The 23,211-nt window shown below is 37.8% G+C and overlaps 1 protein-coding gene across 1 annotated transcript in view; it reads left to right on the top strand.

Annotated features, from left to right (window-relative positions):
* LOC137502982 (uncharacterized) overlaps positions 1-23,211 on the top strand; it is a 62,406-nt gene that overhangs the window by 23,388 nt on the left and 15,807 nt on the right. Inside the window, exons 4-5 of the mRNA XM_068230275.1 lie at positions 16,743-16,801; positions 21,751-21,908. Of these exons, the coding sequence (XP_068086376.1) occupies positions 16,743-16,801; positions 21,751-21,908 (217 nt within the window). The remainder of the gene's footprint in view (positions 1-16,742; positions 16,802-21,750; positions 21,909-23,211) is intronic.

The following is a 23,211-nucleotide window of genomic DNA, read 5'->3' as shown; positions in this document are numbered from 1 at the left end:
AGATGAATTCCATTTTAAATCTGATTAGCTCCTATTCTAATAAGAATTGTTTATTAATTAATCCTAAAAAGACACAAGCTATTATAATAGGGCAACAAAGGCAGTTAAATATCCTTAATAAGAAATTATTGCCTTCACTTTCGCTTTGTGGTGTAGCTATACCATTTCAGAAGTCGGTAAAAAATCTTGGAATTATCATAAGTGACACACTAGATTGGAGTGAGCACATAACAAGCATCTGTAGGAAAATTCACTCGTCACTTCACCCTCTCAAAACTCGCCAATCACTTCTTCCACTAAGCTTGAAAATTAAACTTATCCAGACCCTCATATTTCCCATACTTAATTATTGTGATATTGTAATGATAGATGCCACCATGGAACAGACACTAAAATTACAGAGGGCAATGAACTCATGCATTAGGTTTATATTTTCAATTAAATTTTCAACTCATATCTCCCCCTATTATGAACTTCTCTCCTGGTTAAAAATCGATAAACTACGACATCTTGACGTTGCTACTCTCGTATTTCGTCTGCTGAATGAATCTAAACCCCAGTATTTATCCTCAAAGTTTAATTTACTCTCCTCCTCTCATGAACACAACACACGATCGACTACGACACTCTTAATTCCTGTGCATCGCTCATCTTCATTTAACCGCTCCTTTCAAGTGTCTGGTGCAAGGCTATGGAATTCCCTTCCAGTTAGTGTTAGGAATTGCACTTCCTTAGTTTCTTTCAAGCGGTCTTGCCGAGATTACCTATTAAATGTATAACCAGCTTGTATGAATGGCAGTATGAATGGAAGAATGAATGAGGTTAGGATTTATATTTTGTTAAATTATTTCATTATTCTGTTTTATAAAGTTTATTAGATATGTGGTTATTTCATTATTCTGTTTTATAAAGTTTATTAGATATGTGGTTAAGTGTAAGAGAGGGCCGTGAGCCTTAACTTCGCCACAAATGAAGGCATGAAATAAATAAATAAATTATTACTATTATTACAGTATTTTATTAACATTATTGTCATACTGGTATTTTGGCCTACTGATTTTCCTTATGGAGGGCATGATGAATGGCATCGTCTCAGGCTTCCCATGAGATTTAGGTAATGAAAGGGCATATTATTACGTTTTGGAACCAACATAAATTTACAAGCTTACTTGGTTTCACTCTTGTTTTGCTTCCCACCATTTCAACATGAAAACCAAATCCAGCTGCTGCACACTTTCCATTTTTGACGTAAAATATGTCAGTAATATTGGAAGATACTTGGGCTCATGAGCGTTGCGAAACCATGAAAGTTTAAAAATCAAAATGTTTTCTGGACAACATATGTAATGTCATTATTCATTATTTCATTTTAAGATGAAGGAGCAGTGTACCAATAAACAAGTGCCTGGGCTTGCTATAACATCAAGTGTTGCAGTGAGGCCACCATTTTAAGGTACATTAGAAGTCCGTTTTAACGAGAATTCACAACGGTGAAAAATTTACTAGCTATAGCAGTTTGTCGTTATATCCGATTTTTGTAAAAAAAATTCGGTGGACCCCACACTCACATTAAGATTGGGATAAAATAGCAATTAGTTCTTTCAAACCTAGCAATTTTGCAGTTCTGTACTAAGACTTACTCATTAGTTATTTTTCTAATTCCGAGACATTGTGAACATGTATATTCAGTTTCATTCTGAAAAATGGGAGTAGTATCACTCCAATGGCTTCTGTGGCAAATGTTTCATTTTCTTATTCAAACAGCATCATTTATGCTTACTTAACCTTATAATCATCATAAATTTCAAGCACCAGTAGAGTAATGATAACCTTTTGCCTTAAATTTACAAGGAAAGAGTCTTTTCAAAATAAACTAGATGCGAGAAAATACAGTGAAACCTCGAAAGGGATTTCATCAATAGAACAATGTCTTCCTTAGCACAGCATAAATTCGATGTCCCAATTCATGGTGTATTAAATTTTATACCTTACTTATCATGTCACAGATTTTCATTACAACTGCGTAGTACAATCACATTTTTTCCTAGCCCTGAGAATGTTCTTTGTCATCCCTTGTAAAGGAACAGCTTTCTAACACAGATTAGAGCCCTTCCCACAGAAGGCCACTTTGAGACAGTTGTGTGAAAATGAGTAATGGCCTTGAATTCCTGAACTTTACAGGATAAAATAAACCTTCGGGAAGGAAGCCATTAGCCTCACAAAAATTCAGTTTTGCTCTCCGATTTTCATTGATATTGCTGAATAACCTAGAAAGCATGTTCATGCTTGTATTTCACATTCTCTTCAGAAGTTTAGAAATGCATTCCCTGTTGAGTCATACAGGGAAACGTAACGAATATTTGTCGCGTGATAGCCTACGTATGGATGAGGAGCACAATCATGTTAAGTCAACTGAAGTGGTCATATTATTGTGTAGCCCCGTAATAGATACTGAAAAAGTTGTGATATTCGCTTACTAATGAAGACAGAATTAAAATCCAGGAAGAGGACAAGCATCCACATCTTTCAACAGTGGCACATATGTTGAAGCTCGTACCTTCGAGTTTCAACTCAAGTCGATCAAAGCGTTGTCGCGTTGGAGATGGCGGTCAAAGTAATCCTCTCGCACATGGCCGAGTTCAACCTCCAAATAATTCATGGTCAAAGATAGTGACCTGTAAACAGTGTGTAATAACCTACTGGTCCGAAATGTAAGACTTCAGCTGACATTTCTTTTAGAAAGACTGTGATCTGCAAATAATGCGCTCATACTTTTATGGAACCCAATGCAAATGTTTTATATTGGTTGCCTGGTGTTTTACATACCTTATTCACTGTTATTATTTAATACGTCCCAGTGGAAAAGATTTTCGTATTTGTTCCCTAGTCTTTTCCACGCTTTTTAATACTCTCATGTTTAGAAACAGCCCATCTCCATCACTGTCTTCATACATACACAACGTATACTCACATCGAAAAGAAATATTTGTCCCATGCAGAAACGTCCCAACAGAGGTTTTACTACATGAAATAACCTCGCAAATCGGTCATACTTTCTGTTACATGTTATAATTCTCATGTTAGGTCCGTATTGAAATGTACGTAAATACAAAGTATGTTACAAGTGGATATATAAATAAACACTTGTAACATACTTTGTATTTACATACTTTCTGTGCCGTATTTTAAAAAATAATGTTATTGACTTTACGTCCCATAACTACTTTTGCAATTTTCTGAGATGCCGATGTGCTGAAATTTATGCCCGCAGGAGTTCCTTTATGTGCCAGATAATTATCGACATAAGGCTGATGTATTTGAGTACATTGAAATACTACCAGACTGAGCCAGGATCGAATCTGCCAAGTTAAAGTCAACCGTTTGAGCCACTGAGCCCAGCATGCCATATATTGAGATGTAACACATTCTTGCTTAACCCGTAGAGAGCCAGACAATGATATATCGTTTCGTATATACGCGTAAAGTGCCAACCACGATATATCGTTGTTTTGATAGTGCGCAATTCTATACGAGTTTGTACAACTTGGGCCGTCAGATTACAACATTTTATGTGTTGAGTCTATAGGGAATTGTCATTAGATTTTAACTACATAGCTAGATAGTGTGTAAATTAATTCGTTATCATGCATTGAATTTCTAAAATCCGTGTTCATCTACGACATATGATCTTCAAGCCACGTGAGTATAATGGCGACTAGCGGGAGAAGTTATTTTGTTAACGATGACGAACTGGCTGTATATCTTAATAATTTTTAGTAAAGAAGGGGATGATGAAGACTCGGATAAGGAATTCACTCTTCCAACAAGTGAGGAAGGTGAAAGTGAAAGTGTTATTGGGAGTGATAACAGCGAGTTTTCTGTAAACACTCAACCACGTGCTCATTGTCCGAGTGTAAACATTGAAAGTGGTAATGACCGTCTGAGTGACAGTACTGATGATGATGGCGGTTATAACAATACCCAACAGCAATAATTTCATGTTTTCCGCGAAATTCAATTAGGTCATGATGCAAAATACGAACCCTCACCTGATTATTATGATACTCCTGGCCCGAGACACGCCCCTTCGTCGGACGCAAACCTGTAGCGTATTTTTATTTTATTTTTCACGGCTCAGTTATGGAACCTCATAACTACAGAGATAAACAGGTATAAGAAATCATGTCTTGTCACCACATGCCAAAACACATCAGTGGCGCCCGTTACATTGACTGAAATGAAGGCTTTCATTGCTGTTTTGTTGGAAATGGGTATAGCTAGAAGGCCGAGCATATTTTCGTATTGGGTCAAAAACTCCCATTATATTCCTTGGATTGGAAATATGTTCTCAAGGAACAGATTCCTATTGATCTTGAGATTCTTTCGTCTTGTGAACAATGATAATCTATCACCATCTGGTCACCCTGACTACAACCCATGTGCCAGGTTCGATCCCATTGTTGACCATGCCAATTGTATATTATGATACCACTGTACATAACTCTTAAAATACTCAAAATAAAAATGTGAAACTTTACATGTTTATTCATCTGAAATAGGACATTGCAATTAAGTCATCAATATATATCTTCTTCTATCGATTTTGGCCAGCTGTGGACCACGTAAATAACTCCTCATGATTTAAACTTTCTTTGGCGCCAGTACTCCTTCATCCTCCTGCTTGCTGCTTCTTTTCTTTCAGCCGTCCATTGTTGTTTCTTCTTGGTCGCTGTTTCTGGCTCTAGGAAACCCTTAAATGAGTGTAGCTTTTTTCTGAAGGTGGTTCTATTGCGGATGTCTTGATGTGTGATGTTCATTTCTTGCAAATCCTTCTTCGTGTTAACAAACCATTTTTCATAAGAACTGCCTTTCCTATTTTGCTTATTGAAGTGGTTAAAGATTTTCTTGGCCAGTCTGTCAGGCATTCTTGAAATATGTCCAAAAACTTTAACTCTTCGTTTTCGAATGACATCTGAAATCCTACTGCATGTTTTATATATTTCTTTGTTACTGCATAATCGATATGTGTCAGTACATTTCTTTGGACCGAGGATTTTTCTTAGAATCTTTCTTTCCTTCTTCTCAATTTCTTCAATGTTTTTCCTTGTTGTTAATCCCAGGCATTCTGAAGCATACAAGCATTCTGGTTGAATTACTGCCTGATAGTGGTGTAGTTTTGTCCTAATAGAGATCGCTTTCTTGTTGTATGTGTTTTTTGTAAGGTGGAATGCTAGCTCCATTTTTCTGGCTCTCTCGCGGTTTGCTTCTTTATCAAGCCCATTAGGTTGTATAATCTCACCAAGGTATTTGAATTTAACAACTTTATCTATCTTATCATTGTTTGTTGTTACTATGTATTTTGGGGCTTCTTTAATGTTGGTCATGAAATGTGTCTTTTCAAATGATATCTGCAGGCCACTTTTCATTGCTACTTCTTTTAAAGTGTTAACTTGTATTATCGCCGATTCAGTATTTTCTGATAGCAGTACAAGATCGTCAGCAAATGCTAAGCAGATGATAGTGATGTTCTCTTTCTTGTATCCTATCCTTATTTGGTCTTTAATGCCTTTTTCTGCGAGTTCTTTTTCCCACTCTTTGATGACTTTATCCAGGACACAATTGAACAGTAGAGGGGATAGGCAATCTCCTTGCCTAACACCTGTCTTGATTTCAAAGGGTTCAGATATCTCTCCCATAAACTTAACCTTTGAGTATGTGTTTGTTAAGGTCTCCTTTATTAGCTGTAATGTCTTGTTATCTGTATCCATTTCTCTAAGGATGTTAAACAATGTGTTCCTATCAACTGAATCATATGCTTTTCGAAAGTCAACAAAAACTGCTACATACTTCTTGCCCCTGGCAACTCTGTCCTTCAGTATTAGTGATGTGACTAGCAGTGATTTTACACTCACAGGTCAAACTGCGATTGCTATTTTGAAGTAGCAGTGATTTTTATCTGTGATTAACTGTGATTCAGCCAACGCCACCTAGGATACAATGCCACTCGAAATATGACCATCATCACTCTGCGGCTTACAGGAGTACGTTGTCGTGCAGCATTCAGTACACGGGCGAACTCGCGCTAACGCTGAAAACAAATACTCATTTTTCAAAATCATATTTTAGAACGTTATATACATTACTTTTTTTCAAAAAATACGCCACCGTAGGAATCAGCAAGGGCTACTTTTTAATAATTGCTAGTTGATGTACCCGTGCTTCCCTACGGGATTTTCAGAAAGTCTGAATTTGTGGTTTTCCTAACTGAAGTCAGTAGGAATGTAGTGATTAAAAGCAACATTATCATATAAAATACTCGATCAAATGAAAAACTGCAGATTTTCCCACTTTCAACGAACAGTTCATACTACGGTGCCGACCTAACAGTCCAAAGTTCCAGAGCTGGAATGACCAGGCCGTAGACATCCGTGAAGACTCCTCTGCCGTTATTCCATTAAATATGCACACTGCTCATTCGAGTCAGTGCCTCAGAGTAGGGATTGAACACCTCGAATGCTATGATGAACCAGTGTGTTATGTACCAGTAGCATCAGAAAATTTATGAACCAGAGGAATAGCATGCTAAAGAAGAAAGTTGTATAACTCCCCAGCTACTTCCCGCCAGTATTCAAGTAGGCTGTTACACTCGGTACGACCAGGCGAGTTGGCCGTGTGGTTAGGGGTGCGCAGCTGTGAGTTTGCATCCGGGAGATAGTGGATTCAAACCCTACTATCGGCAGCCCTGAAGATGGTATTCCGTGGTTTCCCATTTTCACACCAGACAAATGCTGGGGCTGTACCTTAATTAAGGCCAGGAACGCTTCCTTCACACTCCTAGCTCTTTCATATGCCATCGTTGCCATAAGACCTATCTCTTTCGTTGCGACGTAAAACAAATTTTAAAAAATACTCAGAACGCAGCAGCAATCCTATCTATCGCAGATGGGTGGCAACAGAAGACACAAAACACGTCTCAACAAACAATGGTCAATGTAATGTTACTGTTGATCAATTTTATGAGCTTTCTATATTGTAGCCCTTTAGTTTTTTTTTTTTCGACTCTGCTATATTAGGGCGTCTTATAAAATTATTTATAGCGTAGTCTGCAATTTCTTATTCTCCGAATTTACATACCGATTTTCATTAAATTCTGTTTACCTATTTTATTTTATTTTTTCATGACTCGGCGCTGATATGGACTTGGTAACAAAAATCCAAATTCATGAATATATCTGTGATCATAGCCGGTACAGTAACAATATATAAGACATAAATGATCGGAAATTTAACACTATATAACTTTAGTTATGCAGTATTTATTGATACGACCACTATTAACATAAATATTTGAGAATTAAATGTTAGGCCTTCCCTCAAACTACCACTTCACTCAGCGTGAATAAAAATATTTATGGCCGAGATTGTAGCAACTTATTCCCCGACTGCATACCGATTTTCATTAAATTCTCTTCAGCGGTTTTCTCGTGATGCGTGTATATACATGCAACTGTGACTTTGGTGAGGATCACAGTTAGACCTTAGAGTGTGATGCTGTGATACAGACAGACATTACGGAAAATTAAAAAGTGCATTTCCTTGTTACTGTGGACATGACTGATACAGAAATACTATCCTCTTTAAATTCTGAGCAATGTACAGGAAAAAACTCATAGATTTGAGGGTTAACCAGCTGTCTTTTATCAAAATCATTGGTATAATTATATTGGAATTATAGAGCTGCTCATTAAGGAAGGAAATCAGGGAGTGAGGAGGAGGAAATGACTTCCTCTTCTGACACTTTTCCCACACCTGTGGGGTCATGGGTGCGAACTGCGTCGCACATGTGGATTTGGCCCTGTTTTACGGCCGGATGCCTTTCCTGACACCAACCTTATATGGAGGGATGTAATTTGCGTTTTTCTGTGGTGGTTGGTAGTGTAGCGTATTGTATAAATATGAAGAGGAAAGTGTTGGGACAAACACAAACACCCAGTCCCTGAACCAGAAGATTTTTTTTTTTTTTTTTTTTTGCTATTTGCTTTACGTCGCACCGACATAAATAGGTCTTATGGTGACAATGGGACAGGAAAGGCCTAGGAGTGGGAAGGAAGCGGTCGTGGCCTTAATTGAGGTACAATCCCAGCATTTGCCTAGTGTGAAAATGGGAAACCACGGAAAACCATCTTCAGGGCTGCCGACAGTGGGGTTCGAACCCACTATCTCCTGGATACAAGAAGAATTAATATGACGGGATTAAAATCCTCGACCGGCCGGGAATCGAACTCGGGACCTCTCTGAACCAAAGGCCTCAACGCTGACCACTCAGCCAAGGAGTCGGACAGGAGGAGGAAAATACTATTCTGATAAAATGCCAAAATCTCACTCAGAGTTCGCCTGCTGCCAATTCTCTTGTTGGCAATACCACTCATTTTAGTACCGAATACTTATACTACTGTACAATAGTGGAAAAACAAAAACGGTAGGCAAAATATTATGCCTACGTGCAAATCACTGATTAAAATACTTAAGTCAACTCAACTGCTACCATCACAATTTTTCACTTTTAGACCTACAACCACAAGCCACACCCCAATAAACAGAATGAGATAATGAGAAGACTAAAATAAATCGCAGGTTGGGAGGTTATAAATCCCATAACACGACAATAGCTCCTTTCAAAAATGGGCAAGAGGGCTTTCACGGCCCCAGATTCTATTCACTTCCCCTTCCTGTGATCGTATGACAATGTCGACAGTAAGTGTTTACAATCACAGCGCAGCCGCAACTGCAACTGTGGTGTGAGTCACAGTTAGACTTGGACTTGTGAGTGTGATGGTGTGATTACTGATTAGATTAGTTGTTACTGCTATCTTAACTGCTAGTCCGCTAACTGCTACTGGTTGCTATTGGCCTTGCTGTGCGTTTCACGCTGGTTGATCATGTTAGTTTAGCGATTTCTCGCAGCGCAGCGCTGCTGGTACTTGATTACGTTATCTGCTACTGCTTTGCTTAACTGCTAACTGCTACTGGCTGCTACTATTGGCCTTGCTGCGCATTTCACGCTGGTTGATCATGTTAGTTTAAGGATTTCTCGCAGTGCAGCGCTGCCACCCATGAATCATCACACTAGCAGTGATTTAGTAGCAGATTTGTTGCACACATGATCGTCCGTTCCGAAAGCCTCCCTGGTATTCGCCAATTTTGTGTTCAACTTGTTGTTCTAATCTTGATAGCAATGCCATCGATAGTATCTTGTATGTCTCTTGAAGGAGAGAGATGCCTCTGTAATTGCTGACATCTGTTCTGTCCCCTTTCTTGTGTAGTGGGTGTATTAAAGCTAATTTCCAATCATCAGGAATCTTACAAGTGTTCGAGATTTCTTGCATTAACTGGCATAGGTTCTTGATCATTTGGGGGCTCACATGTTTCCATAGTTCACTCGTTATTGAGTCTTCACCAGCTGCTTTGTTGTTCTTAAGCTTCTTGATTAGATTTGTGATTTCTGTTTCATCTGGCGGTGTGGAGTCTGGGTTCTGTTGTGTATGTTCTGTGGCGAGCTTCTCCTCTGGAACTGGGCAGTTAAGTAGCTGTTTAAAGTATTCTGCTAACAGTTGGCAATTTTCTTCAGTGTTTGTTGCGATGGTGCCAATCTCTTTCTTGAAACACAAGCTCGGTGGTTGGTATTTAGAAAGGCTCCTCTTAAATGTCTTGTAAAAGTCCCTCGTGTTATTCTTTTGGAAGTTTTGTTCTATTGCAGCCAGTTGTTCTTTCTCAAATTTTCTTTTTTCTCCTCTTATGATTTTTGCGGTTGATTTTCTTTGTTCTTTGAAGCTGTTGTAATCTTTCTCTTTCTTTGATGAGTACCACTTCTTTCATCTTTGTAGTCTGAGTGATATTGCCTGTTCACATCTTTCATTCCACCATGGATGTTTTCGTGATTTCTTGAGTAATGCTGTTTCTTTGGCTGCTCCTATCATGGTCTGCTGCATTTGCTTCCATTCAGTTGTTTCAATGTTCGTCAGTTCTTGGTACTTGTTGCTGTTCTGTTTTAGTTTTTGAGTGTTAAATCTCAGTACTCTGTTGTTTGTGCGTTTCTTCTTGCTGCTGGGAATAAACTTTATCTTTATAATTGTTAAATAGTGATCTGTTTCTATGTTGGCTCCTTTCTTAACTTTAACATTCATGATTTCTTTTTGACTTCTATGGGAGATTGCAACGTGATCAATTTGATATTCTCCTAATAGTTTGTTTGGTGATGCCCACGTCGTTTGTTTCCTAGGAAGCTTCTTGAAATGAGTGGACATCAGTTTCAAATTAATGTTCCTACAGAACTCTATAAGCCTTTGCCCATTTCTGTTGGTTCTTCTATGAGTTGGGAAATCCCCCACTATTCTCTTGTAGAATTTTTCTCGTCCTACCTGTGCGTTGAAATCCCCAAGTAGTATTTTCACATGATTATCAGGAATTTTTGATGTCACCAATTCTAATTCTTCCCAAAAGTCGTCTACCTTTTATGGGTTAGTTTGATTGTTATCATTAATTGGTGCATGAGCATTAATGAGGGTATATATTTTCTGTGCACACTTAATGGTTAGTAATGTGAGCCTTCCATTTGGAGACTGGAAGTCTATAACCGAATTTAGAATCTTTTTATTGATTACAAATGCTGTTCCTAAGTGTGGCATATTCTTCATGATCCTTATACCAACCTTGCCTTTCAGGATTCTATAGTTGCTTGATTCCATCGCGATGTCATCCGTGAATCTTGTTTCTTGAAGTGCCATGATCAGAATATTTTGCTGGTCCATTACGTCTGTAAGTTGTTTAAGTTTTCTTGTTTTTAGGAGTGAATTTATGTTCAGCGTGCCAAAAAAGTGTTTCCGTTTAGGTCTTAATTTTAGTGTATTCAGTTTGGATGCGTGTGATGGCAATGGGTTTCCTAGATGCTCCGACTCATTTATGCATGGTGGTTTGGGCTCTCCAGAATCCGATGGTCCAAGTGCACTGCTTGTAGCAGTGGTGGATTTCCTCTTGAGGCTGCCGCCTGGAGTAGTTTCCGTAAGAAATGTTTCCATCATGCGAGTTAATGGGAGTTGTTGGGGGAGCCGACCGGGGTCAGCTCAAGTTACCACTAAAGTTGTAAGCCTTAGGGCTGCTCCTTTCCAGCAGATGTGTCTGGATTGTAGCTCAACTGTCGGGGATAGGTTATTCTTCACCTTCAAACACAATTTTACACTACAACATACCTGTAAGAAAACACACTATTAAGCAAGTAATAAAAAGGACACCAACATGGTAAAACATCAAAGAAAGAAAAATGTTCTTAGAGACAAACTACACACGTTGCTTACAATTATGTTTGAAGTTATCGTAGGAATGTCCAACATCTGGATGATTTGCACACGTTTCATATGTGGATTAGCATCCACTTTCTCGATATTCTTTAATTTTTCATCATTTTTAAAGTCTCTAGCTTTCTTCTTCTCCATAACTGAATGTCCTGCAAGCCACTATGCGTAAGTACAGTAGGCCTAATTTATGTACGTTGTTACACAGTTAACTTCTCCCTCTCTCATTATCATCCGTGAGGCTGGTTGACAGCAGCTCTCCATTCTTCACGTTTCTCTGCTTTCCTTCTCAGTTCATAATCTCATGTTTTCTAATATTTGCATCATGTACTCTAATCTTATATGGCCTATTAGATTATCTCACCATCTTTTTATTTGTGTTATAAAACATCTTACAATTAAAATAAAATATATATTGTGGTTCCACCTATTCAATACAAGAAAACTTATTAATGCAAGGTTACATTCTAAGTCAATCACAATTGGGACTGGTTTTGACCTCTAGTCAGGGTCATCTTCAGGCTGTCATTCAAAAGGTGCAAGGTAAGAATTCACTGGCAAATAACAAGAGTGCATAGAAAACAAACTTTTCTCAACTGATGAAAGTTCAAAATCGTATAAGAAAGATGCACTAGGTATTCAAAGGTCTTTTAAATTTTTTGAAAGGTGCCAGGTAAAAATTCACTAGCAAATAAAGGACGTAGAAAATATATCACAAGACGAAAGTTCAGTATCACATAAAATATGCACTGGGGATTCAAGCTCTTATAAATCTTGATGTGGAGATAAATAATTATTACGCGATGTTGGATCTTGTAGTTTAAGATTTATTCACGACTGATGCTCCCTGCAGCTATAGGCCAACTCGCTAAGACTGTGAAATCAAGTTCTCTACCAAATTCTTACCCAGGCTAATCGTCTTGTGAAAAAGTTTATATTTATATTGAAATTGTGTGTTCGACAGTCTGATGAGATTTTGAGCTACATTTAACTGAGTTTGACCCATTTTCAACAAATTAAATCAAACGACAATACTCACTTCGGAAAAAAAGAGCAGTTGAAAAGAACAGTCCTTTGTTTATTAAAATACATCGACTTTTTGAAAAAATCCTTTTCAAAAACTGTTTTTAAATGAACAACTTAAAAAACGCACACATCACACACGAACAAAAGTGCTGTGTGCTAACAAATTTTTAGTATCTATTGAAGTGAATAGGAAATTGTTCTGAGTTAGGTTCCTTTCCCTTCCCATTTCACTGCCCCACTCAACCCTCCTCACATATTTTAAATATTTTTTAAATCAGTTTTGTTTTAAGCATTATAAAGGTACCAATTTAAGATGGTTTTTTGAGAAGAAGAAAATTCTACATAATTTCCCCTAAACAGTGTTATGTAGCTGAAGATGTTCCTAAAGAACGAAACATCTTGTACAAATAATTAATTTGTTTAAAGCAAATATATAGTATCAAACAGGTGGAAATTTGCTTTTATGGATTTAATAATAATAATAATAATAATAATAATAATGCTATTTGCTTTATGTCCCACTAACTACTTTTCGGTCTTCGGAGACTCCAACGTGCCGGAATTTAGTCCCGCAGGAGTTCTTTTACGTGCCAGTAAATCTACCGACACGAGGCTGACGTATTTGAGCACCTCCAAATACCACCGGAGTGAGCCAGGATCGAACCTGCCAAGTTGGGGTCAGAAGACCAGCGCCTCAACCGTCTGAGCCACTCAGCCCAGCTTTTATGGATTTAATGTAGGCCTAAATAAGATACGGGAAATGAAGCTGATTTCTTGCAAAAGAATATCAAGTAGTGAACTTTTGAGAACATTGTGGTGTGAATTGGAAAACAGTTGCTTCCTCTCCACTTTCTTCGGTCTTTCCACCACTCCTCCAACACTGTGTCCTAGTATAGACAATAAATAGCTTCAGAGTGATCAAAAATGTGTTCAAGAGGATAGATTGGCTTGTCAGACTTTCAAAAAGTCTAATATCACCAGTATCTAATTTTGCAAAGACTGAAAGGGAGTGTGTCAACATTCAGGTGGCTGAGCATCGACAGATGACTTCCGTGGTGGAAAATGATTTTGAAATTCTGTGTCTTGAGAGTGTCGAAATTTGTTTACAAATTAGTAATAAAATTTCAAACTCATTTCAACTAGATATTTTATTTCAGTATATGGCAAATATGCTTCCTCTCCACTTTCTTCGGTCTTTCCACCACTCCTCCAACACTGTGTCCTAGTCCAGGTTTTTCTTTCCATAATACTGCATTGGATTTTGTCCTTCCATCTGAATCATGGTCGTCCATGGCCTCTTCTTCCTTGCATTTGCATTTCCATCACCTTTTTTGGCATTCTTTCATCACTCATTCACTATATGTGCCCATACCATCTTAGTCATCTCTTCTCTATTCTATCAATCATTTTTTCCACTCCAATTTCTTCCCGGATTTTCTCATTCCTTATTTTGTCTCTTCTACTCTTCTGTATCATACTCCTCAAGAACTTCGTTTTGTTGCCTCTATTTGACTCTCATCCTGTACCCGGCTACAGCTTGATAAAGGGAAATGATGATGATGATGATGATTTTATTTCAAAAATATCTATCACACAGTACTTATTCTACATCAAAACTTGTTGCTCTGGACCTGGCAGAGACCTATTCAAACTTACTTCTATCCAGTTAGACAATCAAACATTCAGCTACTTTGAGCATTAGAATGGATATACCATACTGTATTTCTTTTCATCACGAACCTACTACATTTTTGTAGCAGGGGGAGAGGTGATACTACCATGTGGTGCATCCCAGGTGGCAGATAGGGGGGTCTTAACAGGCTTGCCGGCAGACTTGAGTAAAATAAAATAGCTATCACAGACCAAACACACAACCCTCTGTGGATGAGGAATGCAGACAAAAATTACACCCACAGTATCCCCTGTCTGTTGTAAGAGGCGACTAAAAGAGGTGCCCTAGGGATGCTAAATTTTGAACCATGAGGTTACCTGTAATTAGTACTATCATGGGAGGAACACTATGGGTCGACTTTTCTTGGAATTAGTACCACTACATGAGAAGTACCATAATTATGGGTTTACAGTACCTGTATATAGTATCCGCCACTATGACGCAGGCTCCTCTCTGCCCATGCTCGGCTGAAAACTCAAAGGAGATAAAAAGGAGGCTACCATCACTAGGGTTAAGTATATAAATTTCATTATTCGTCCGTATTGAACCAAGATTACAATTTATTAAAATTCGTATCCACCTTATTCAATACCAAAAATGTTGTTAAGATGAAATTACAACATGTATATTTTTTTTATCAGGACTAGTTTCGACGCTTTATATTGCGTCATCATCAGCTGATATACACTGGAAACATTGGCAAACATATATAAGTTTATCTACGTCACACACATTATAAAAACTATGAAAAAGATTTAAAAACCATATTATAATTGTACTATTTCCGAGTCCATATTGTCCAAGACTTGCAATTATTAAACTTTGGATTGCTAAAATATGATGCAATTTGGTTTAAATAATCATTAAAATTAAACAAAACTAATAATAAAATCACGATCTTCTTAAAAACATTCACTTTTTTTGACATTTTCTAAAAAATGTTTTTGTAGAAACATATTAAAACCATTCAATAAAGTCCTCAGGCTATTGCCATGTAGTGAACATCATGTCGCAGAATAAGGTTAAACAATCTTCTTAAATGACATTCACACTGTTTGACACTTCAAAAATTTTTAAAACCTTATTAAAATTATTCTGTGAAATCTTCAAAATGTTGAAATGTGGCGATCGTGAAAAGAGGCGGACTCAGAAGCCGGTGCTTTATGAAGTTACCACTTATTTCATTCTCAGTTCAATGCAGACCTGAAATAATATGAATATATTAACCTTCACTTTAACTGAAAAAGTGTAAACTTTACATCTTATAACATGTGACTCACCTCGTGAGATCGCTGTCCTTGCAAAGCATTGTGTAGCTCAGTAATATGGTTTTTAAATCTTTATCATAGTTTTTATAATGTGTGTGACGTAGATAAACTTATATATGTTTGCCAATGTTTCCAGTGTATATCAGCTGATGATGACGCAATATAAAGCGTTGAAACTAGTCCTGATAAAATAAATATACATGTTGTAATTTCATCTTAACAACATTTTTGGTATTGAATAAGGTGGATACAAATTTTAATAAATTGTAATCACTAGGGTGTTTCAGCATCTCGTTGTGGACATAATGGGTCTGTGTTTCGAGGAACACCATGGGTCTGGGCATTGGCTGTGGTTAGTACCACTGTATATGAGCAATGGCATGGGTCTGCGTTGGCCTGTTATTATTACCAACTATGTGAGGAACACCACGGGGTAGTATGGGTCACTGTGATTAGTACCACACTGGGCAAGTTGGCTGTGCGGTTTAGGGGCACGCGGCTGTGAGCTTGCGTCCGGGAGATAGTGGGTTTGAATCCCACTGTCGGCAGCTCTGAAGATGTTTTCTGTGGTTTCCCATTTTCACACCAGGCAAATGCTGGGGCTGTACCTTAATTAAGGCCATGGCCGCTTCCTTCCAACTCCTGGCCTTTCCTATCCCATAGTTCCCATAAGACCTCTCTGTGTCGGTGCGACATAAAGGCACTAGCAAAAAAAAGATAGTACCACTATGTGAGGAACGCTATGTATTTGCGTTGGCTATGAGTGGTGCCAATATGTGAGAAACACCGTAGGTCTGTGTTACCTGTGTGAAATACACTATCTGTGAGTAGTAACACAATGTGCAGAACACTGAGTCTACCATTACTTGTGATTAGTAACGCTACATGCGAAACACCGTGGTGCTACTTTACTATCGATAAGTACCATTATGAGGGGTCATTAACCTGGATTATGGACCCATTTTGAGAACAAGCATCATCGATTCAGGATTGTGCTTTGGAAGCAGTCCCTTGGTCAGTGTACACAATTGTTTTAAGTTAGTTTCTGGGAAGGTAGGGCATTGTGGGTCAGATCCATTGATTGTTTTAAGTTTGTAATCATTGTTGATCATTGTCTTTTAGAATGCTAGTCAGTGGATTGATTTTAGAATTATTTTTAACTTTTAATATTGCGAGTTGGATCTGCTGATTATTTTACATTCATTCTTCACCATCAAATTATGAATTCTGGTCAGTGAATGAATTTTAGATTTCCAAATTGTTATTACATTTTGTAGCATTAGGGGCTAAAGACCTAGATGTTGGGCCCCTCTAAACAACAATTAACATCATGATCATTTATTTTCATTTACTTTTCCACCTTTTATGTTTCAAAACTGCATAATTTTTACTGCATTTAAAAACTTCACTGGAATTTCTTCTCTTTAGATTCTTAAAGAAGAAATTATTGAGGAAGTAGACATCAGTGGAAGAAATCTTTTGGATGAGTAAGTATCACATTAGGTTTGCTCCTTTCTCTGATCTCTTGTTGAATATCACCGACTGGTGATCAGGCCCATCAGACTCTGCAACTACTTGACAGTTTCATTGGGTACTGTTCCCTTCTCTTTCCCACCAGTTATTCCCAAAACCAATCTGTCTCACGTCTTTATGTAGCCCTTCACTCCACCTTTTTCCTTGACCTACCCAGTTGTTTCTTCCGCAGACTAAAAACTAAAGTAGCTTCAGAGGTTATATGTGCAGAGTGATTTCCAAAACATATCCTGTCCAGACAATGCATTTGCTTCTCATTTTCTAAACATTTTTATAAATGAAGCCATTTTTAACATGTAGATTTTTCATGACCACTATATGACATTTTAATATGTATAATTTTGGGGATGTTTGGTTGTGTAATAGTTATAACCAAATAACATCAAAGTTTATAATTTTCATGTTCCATATTTATGACAGTATAATTATTGTAGACATATGAGGTAATCCACCTAATCAGTACAATATAAAATTACCCTATTTTCTTGCAAAAATTAATGCCCTTTTATAATCTACGCATCCCAATATTTTTAAATCCAAAGTTGAGAAAAAGAAATGTTTCGAAATAAAGATGTCAAGATGTCAGCCTTCCTATTGTGAAACCGGGCATTCCAAATACTGAGCAATGTATTGTTATCAGCCATTAGGAAATACCTCTGCACTAGTTCAGTCAGAGAATCAGCGCTGAAGTGACTAGTGACGCTCTATTTGAGTCTGGTGCAAACGAGTGTTTCGGGTATGGGACATGCCTTTTCTGTGATCTCAAAATTGTTTGTTAGTCCACAGTGAGCAAGTATTCGATTAATACTGCATCATATAAAATTGCGGTGATCAGATAATGCCAAAACATATGGGAATAGGGCAGCGGGCCGCAAGTATACAGTTTCCGAATACAATGTGCGCTACCGCGGGAACAGAGAAGTGCACTTCAAGCGACCAACAAGTCTCGCAAAGCATTTCATGGACCAAACAGCAGCAAGTTTCTGCAAGCACAGGATGATCTGCTTAAATATATTATTCCATTTGTAAACACAACGTTGAATATGCTGTTTCGTGCAAAATGATGTATTTTAAAGGACTAAAAATAGTTGCTGCATGTGGAATCAGTGTCTCAGGTTTGAAGTTTAGCCAAGGCGGGATGATTAAGTTTATGAAGAGAAATGGACTTCCTCTTCGACGAAGAATAACATTATGCCATAAAATGCAGAATGATTTCAACCAAAAGTAATTGGTTGTCATTGCTTTTTGATTGAGAAGCATAAAGTGAAGGGATATTTGCTCTCCCAAATAGGAACCACAAGTCAGACAAAAATTGTTTCCATATGCCACAAAATCGAACAGTCAATAAGAAAGGGATTTCAAGTGTTATCGTACACACTACTGGAAGCAAGAAACAATGTACTGCACCGCTTGCTGTGACACGTGATGGCAGAAAGCTTCCACCTTATGAAGTTCTAAAACGGAAAGCAATGCCTAAAGTAAAATTTCCACGATAGATCCATATTCGTACCAAAGATAAAGGGCGGATAGACACATTACTTGTACAAGATTGGATACGAATGGTTTGGGGAAATCTAGCAGAGTTCCTCCTTCGATGCCGGGCCATTCTCATGTTGGACAGTTTTCTTTCGTGCCAGTAAGTCATTATTATGTACTTACATGTATTGTACTTTTATTAATTCATGTTTATTTCACTCCAGGGCATATTGTCAGCTCATAACAGGAAGATTATTTTCCAGTGTTGGTACTTCAAACCTACATGCCCAACTACCTGCTGTACCCTATTTGACTTTTCAGGGAAAATCTCGTGCCGAATTTTACGCCAAATGACAATAACTGCAAAATATTTTAACTAGTGTGTATATTATATTTGATGTAGCTTTTAAATGTAAATGAATTGTAAATCATTCCTAAATATCTGAATTCCTTGAATAATTTATGCATCCAAAGTTTTTACCTTCATTTACTTCAAAAATTTGTGTTAATTACGCGAGAAAATAGAGTAGTATTTCATTTTACTTAATATCATCAGCCATGAGATCTTAAAACACTTAAAAATCTAATTGCCTACACATATAACAAAAATAGATAGCATAATACTTTAAAATTGTTCTGATCCAATGTTCAATATCCACTCAAATAAGTCACTGTCCTGAGGATATAACACATTGCTTCAAAATTTTGATGATCTGTTTCTTCCACTCCTAGGCCTTTCCTACCCCATCATCATCATACGACCTGTGTCAGTGCAACATAAAGCCAATTGTAATAAAAAAGAAATGTTCCATTTTCCTCCTTCCAAACACATTTATTGCTTTTCGACTGATGTTCCAATACAGTTCCTTCTTATACTGTTCTTATTTTAGTTCTTCAACCTTAATTTCAATGCATCTCTTACCTTCCTGCAATCTTAGCCTCAGTCATCCTCTAGTGTGTTCTCTTGAATCTGTCTGACAGCTTTTCTAGTCTGATTTCTTTCCTGACATCTGTGTTTTTCAAACTCCCAGTTTATCCCCAACCTTCCTAACACATTTTGGACGGGACCCGAGTCTACTCCTGTTTGGCTAGCTGAACGTTGCTGATGGATCCTGAGATAACTTGTGTTCACGAGGCTTGTACATTCGGTGACATCTGTTGGGACTTCTGAAACTAGCTATCAGTCTTTTCTTATGGAATCTTATTGTTGAAGGTTTTGTTTCTTCCATACTACGATTAATTTTTGTGCTGGGCTGAGTGGCTCAGACGGTTAAGGCGCTGGCCTTCTGACCCCAACTTGGCAGGTTCGATCCTGGCTCAGTCCGGTGGTATTTGAAGGTGCTCAAATACATCAGCCTTGTGTCAGTAGATTTACTGGCACATAAAAGAACTCCTGCAGGACTAAATTCCGGCACCTCAGCGTCTCCAAAAACCATAAGAGAGTAGTTAGTTGGACGTAAAACAAATAACATTATTATTATTAATTTTCGTTCTTCTGTTTTATGCTTCAATTTATTAGTTTTCCGACCTAATGTTTATGTAGTTCAAAAAGCCATGTGGTGGATAAGATGGCGCTTCCCATAATGACTGCATGTTAAGATCTGGACAAAATATTTAACAAACTGAATGCGGATAATTATTCATAATGCCCAAGTAACATTGAAAAAGATTAGTTTGATATTGAAAGCTCTTCTGATGAAATTGTGAGTAGTGATGGTGAAGAAAAACTCCCTTCAAAACAATGTGAAATCTGTTTAAGTTGTTGTTGCCCCTTCACCGAGATCATTGCTATACCACTTATCACACCAGAAAACATTATTAGGACTATTTCAGAAGGTCTCCAGGAAATTTTGTCACAATTAGTACAAGGTTAGTAAAGCTCATCTCATTTGATTCTGTGCGTGCTCTCGCACTATGTTGCTCAGGAAATGGCCAGGTATAGGGAATGGATAATGCAAAGAGCATGCAGTCAGCAGTGTGTTAAAAGTGTCATTTCACTGGCCTTTACTTCTCTCTTGTGTCTTTTCATCTGTTTCCAGGTCTCTGCTACTTATGCCAGTATGAGACGATATTGCATCTTATACATAGCTCTGTACACTTTCTTGGTGCATCTTTCTTCCAAATGATGTTCCTCACACTTTGTTAAAATAAATGCCCCTGTTGGTCACTTTTACTGACCACCATGTTTAGCCCTGCAGCCTACATCAGTTTGCTTCCTAAGTAATGGGTAGCTTTCAAAACTTCAAGGTTTGTGTCCCCCCCCCCCTAGTATTACTATGCCTTTTCCTTCTCTTTCTCGTCTGGTCAGAACCATTCTCTTGCTGTTCTCAGTGCTAACTCTAATTCCATTATTACCATTATATTCACTACACATAACCAGTTAACCTTGGGCCTACTCTCTATTTGCTCCCCACAGTTAAAATAATGTCAATAGCAAACATCAACCCATTCAAGTCGCAATAAATGGCCACATTGTTGACTGTGGAATCAGATTTAATTTGCCCACCCATAGTTTGAGCATACCTGTCACACAAAAACGTGCATAAAATAAAAACTAATGCAGATAATTTGCTCAAATTTCACATTCATGCCATTGAAAGTTATGACTTACCCATTCATCATTCCTTGAATGACTGATGGGTGTAGTATAAATGTTTCATTTGAAATTATTTCAAAAAGAGTGGATCTGTGTACTTTAAAAGCATCGCAATACATTTTTGTAAGTATTTATGAAAGACCTCTCTAGCCATGAAATGGGTATATATCAGAATTATTGTCTTTTCCTCTCCGATTTCCAATCACTATGGTTTTTTGTCACCGGGCACGCTCATGGAAGAACCTAGCATGGCACTTTCTGTCTTACTTTCTTCAATATTCTGCTCAATTCAGTAATTTCACTGTTGCTATCACTATCCTCAAACTTGAATTCATTTTCAAAACGTCATTATTTCCATACTCACCATCTTAAACAATGTCTACAACCACTTTCAATCTCTTGTCGACATTATCACAACTGAATACTGAATGGAAATAAACTGTTACTCAACAATGCCAGTGTCATACAGAAGTACATAAAGCATTGTTTACCAACAGTACATGCCTCTAGTTCTGTGCATTGTGTATTCTTAGAAATTATATTGCAAAGGGAATCTAATATACGAAGATAAGCAGGGCTCTGCGTCATTGTGAGCTGAGCACTCATTTTATTCATGCGCCAAAACACACCAGCCGACCACAGCTTGTCATATGATGCAAAAGGGATAACTTCACTTCTGTTTCTATTTGTTTTTCTTTGTCTCCCACAAGTTTTATCCTATTGCTGTTAGGAATATTAGTTGTGACATACATTTCCCCATCTTAGACAAGTTACATTTTGAAACTGTCATTTATAGTATGTGTAAACAAGACTTTTTCTTATGTTCCATAGTGGTCTTGATTTGCCTGCAACATCATCAAATGGTAAAAAAGGTGCACAAGACATGACCTTAAATGATGATTTGACCTATCCATGTTGCCACTGTGAGAAAGTGTTTAAAAGAGCACTACATCTGAAGAAGCACATGAGAAACACTCATAAGCGAAAAGGTAACTATGAATGTAAGGAATGCAACAGATTATTTACATGGCCTCAGAATTTAAGGGACCATGCCAAAATCCACCGTGGAAACAAAGCTTTCCAATGTACACTCTGTGAGAAATCCTTCCTCCGAGCAGCGGACTTACGGCGGCATATGGTTGTTCATACTGGAGAGAGAGCATTTACGTGTCCTATATGTTCCAAGATGTTTAGTTATGATTCAAATCTGAGAAGTCATATGAAAGTTCATAGTGGACTAAAACCATTTTCCTGCAGTATATGCAACAAGTCCTTCCCGTCGAAAGGAAATTTAAAAAAACACGTCATGATACATACTGGGGTACGTCCTTATAGTTGTTCCTACTGTGACAAGGCTTTCATTGAGTCTGCCAATCTGAAGCAACATTTACGGGTACATTCTGCAGAAACCTTTCCATGTTCACATTGTAGAAAGTCTTTTGATACTAAGAAAGAACTAGAGATACACATGTTGCATTTTTCTGTGAAAAAGGAACGCTCTTCTTTGATTTGAAAAATGAACCATTGTGACAGGTCAGAAATAATGTTTGTTACTTGATATTATTTGAGGTGGTGCAAGTGCTGTTCTACAGAATTGTAAGTTCTTTTTTTATACTGGCGATGAAGGGATACTGATAATCTCAAGACGTTTTTGGATCTGTGCAGGCTAGGGATGGCTAGAGATGCAGCAATAATCAAGACTTATATGCTTTATTGAATGAATCTAACATTGTATAAAGAATGAGAGCCTGAAGGGATGTCATGCTTCTCCAACAATCCTCTTCCTCTACTGTTTTTCCCGCGTGTGTAGAGTCATGCATGCAAACTGAATTTTACATGTGGATTTGCCCATGTTTTATGGCTTGATGCCCTTCCTGGCACCAGCCCTGTACGGAGAATATAATCAATATTGAGTGTTCCTCTGGTGGTGGCAGTATGGCATGTTTTGTGAACATGAATAGGAGAGTGTTGTAACAACCAGCTGATCCCCAAGCTATAAGAATTAATGAGGTGTGTTTAAAATCATTGACTCAACCAGGAATCGACCCGGTATTCTTTGAACCGATGATCTCAACGCTGATGATTGAGGCAAGGAGTTTGGCTCATGTCCAACAATATCCTGCCCAAAGTAGTGTAGAAAGGAAGACCTGAAGGCTTTCGTTTACCAGTAAACTCATAAAGTGATTAGAACATACAATGCTAAAAGGCTTTCAGCATATTGTGAAATTGGATCAAAGTATAAAAATGAAAAGCCCTGTAAAGCGAGGGAGGTAGTGAGGTTAGTACATGATC

This window comes from Anabrus simplex, chromosome 14, assembly GCF_040414725.1.
Source record: "Anabrus simplex isolate iqAnaSimp1 chromosome 14, ASM4041472v1, whole genome shotgun sequence".
NCBI classification, from domain to species: domain Eukaryota; kingdom Metazoa; phylum Arthropoda; class Insecta; order Orthoptera; family Tettigoniidae; genus Anabrus; species Anabrus simplex.
The sequence above is the reverse complement of the archived record's forward strand: the minus strand, read 5'-3'. Positions and strand labels throughout refer to the sequence as shown.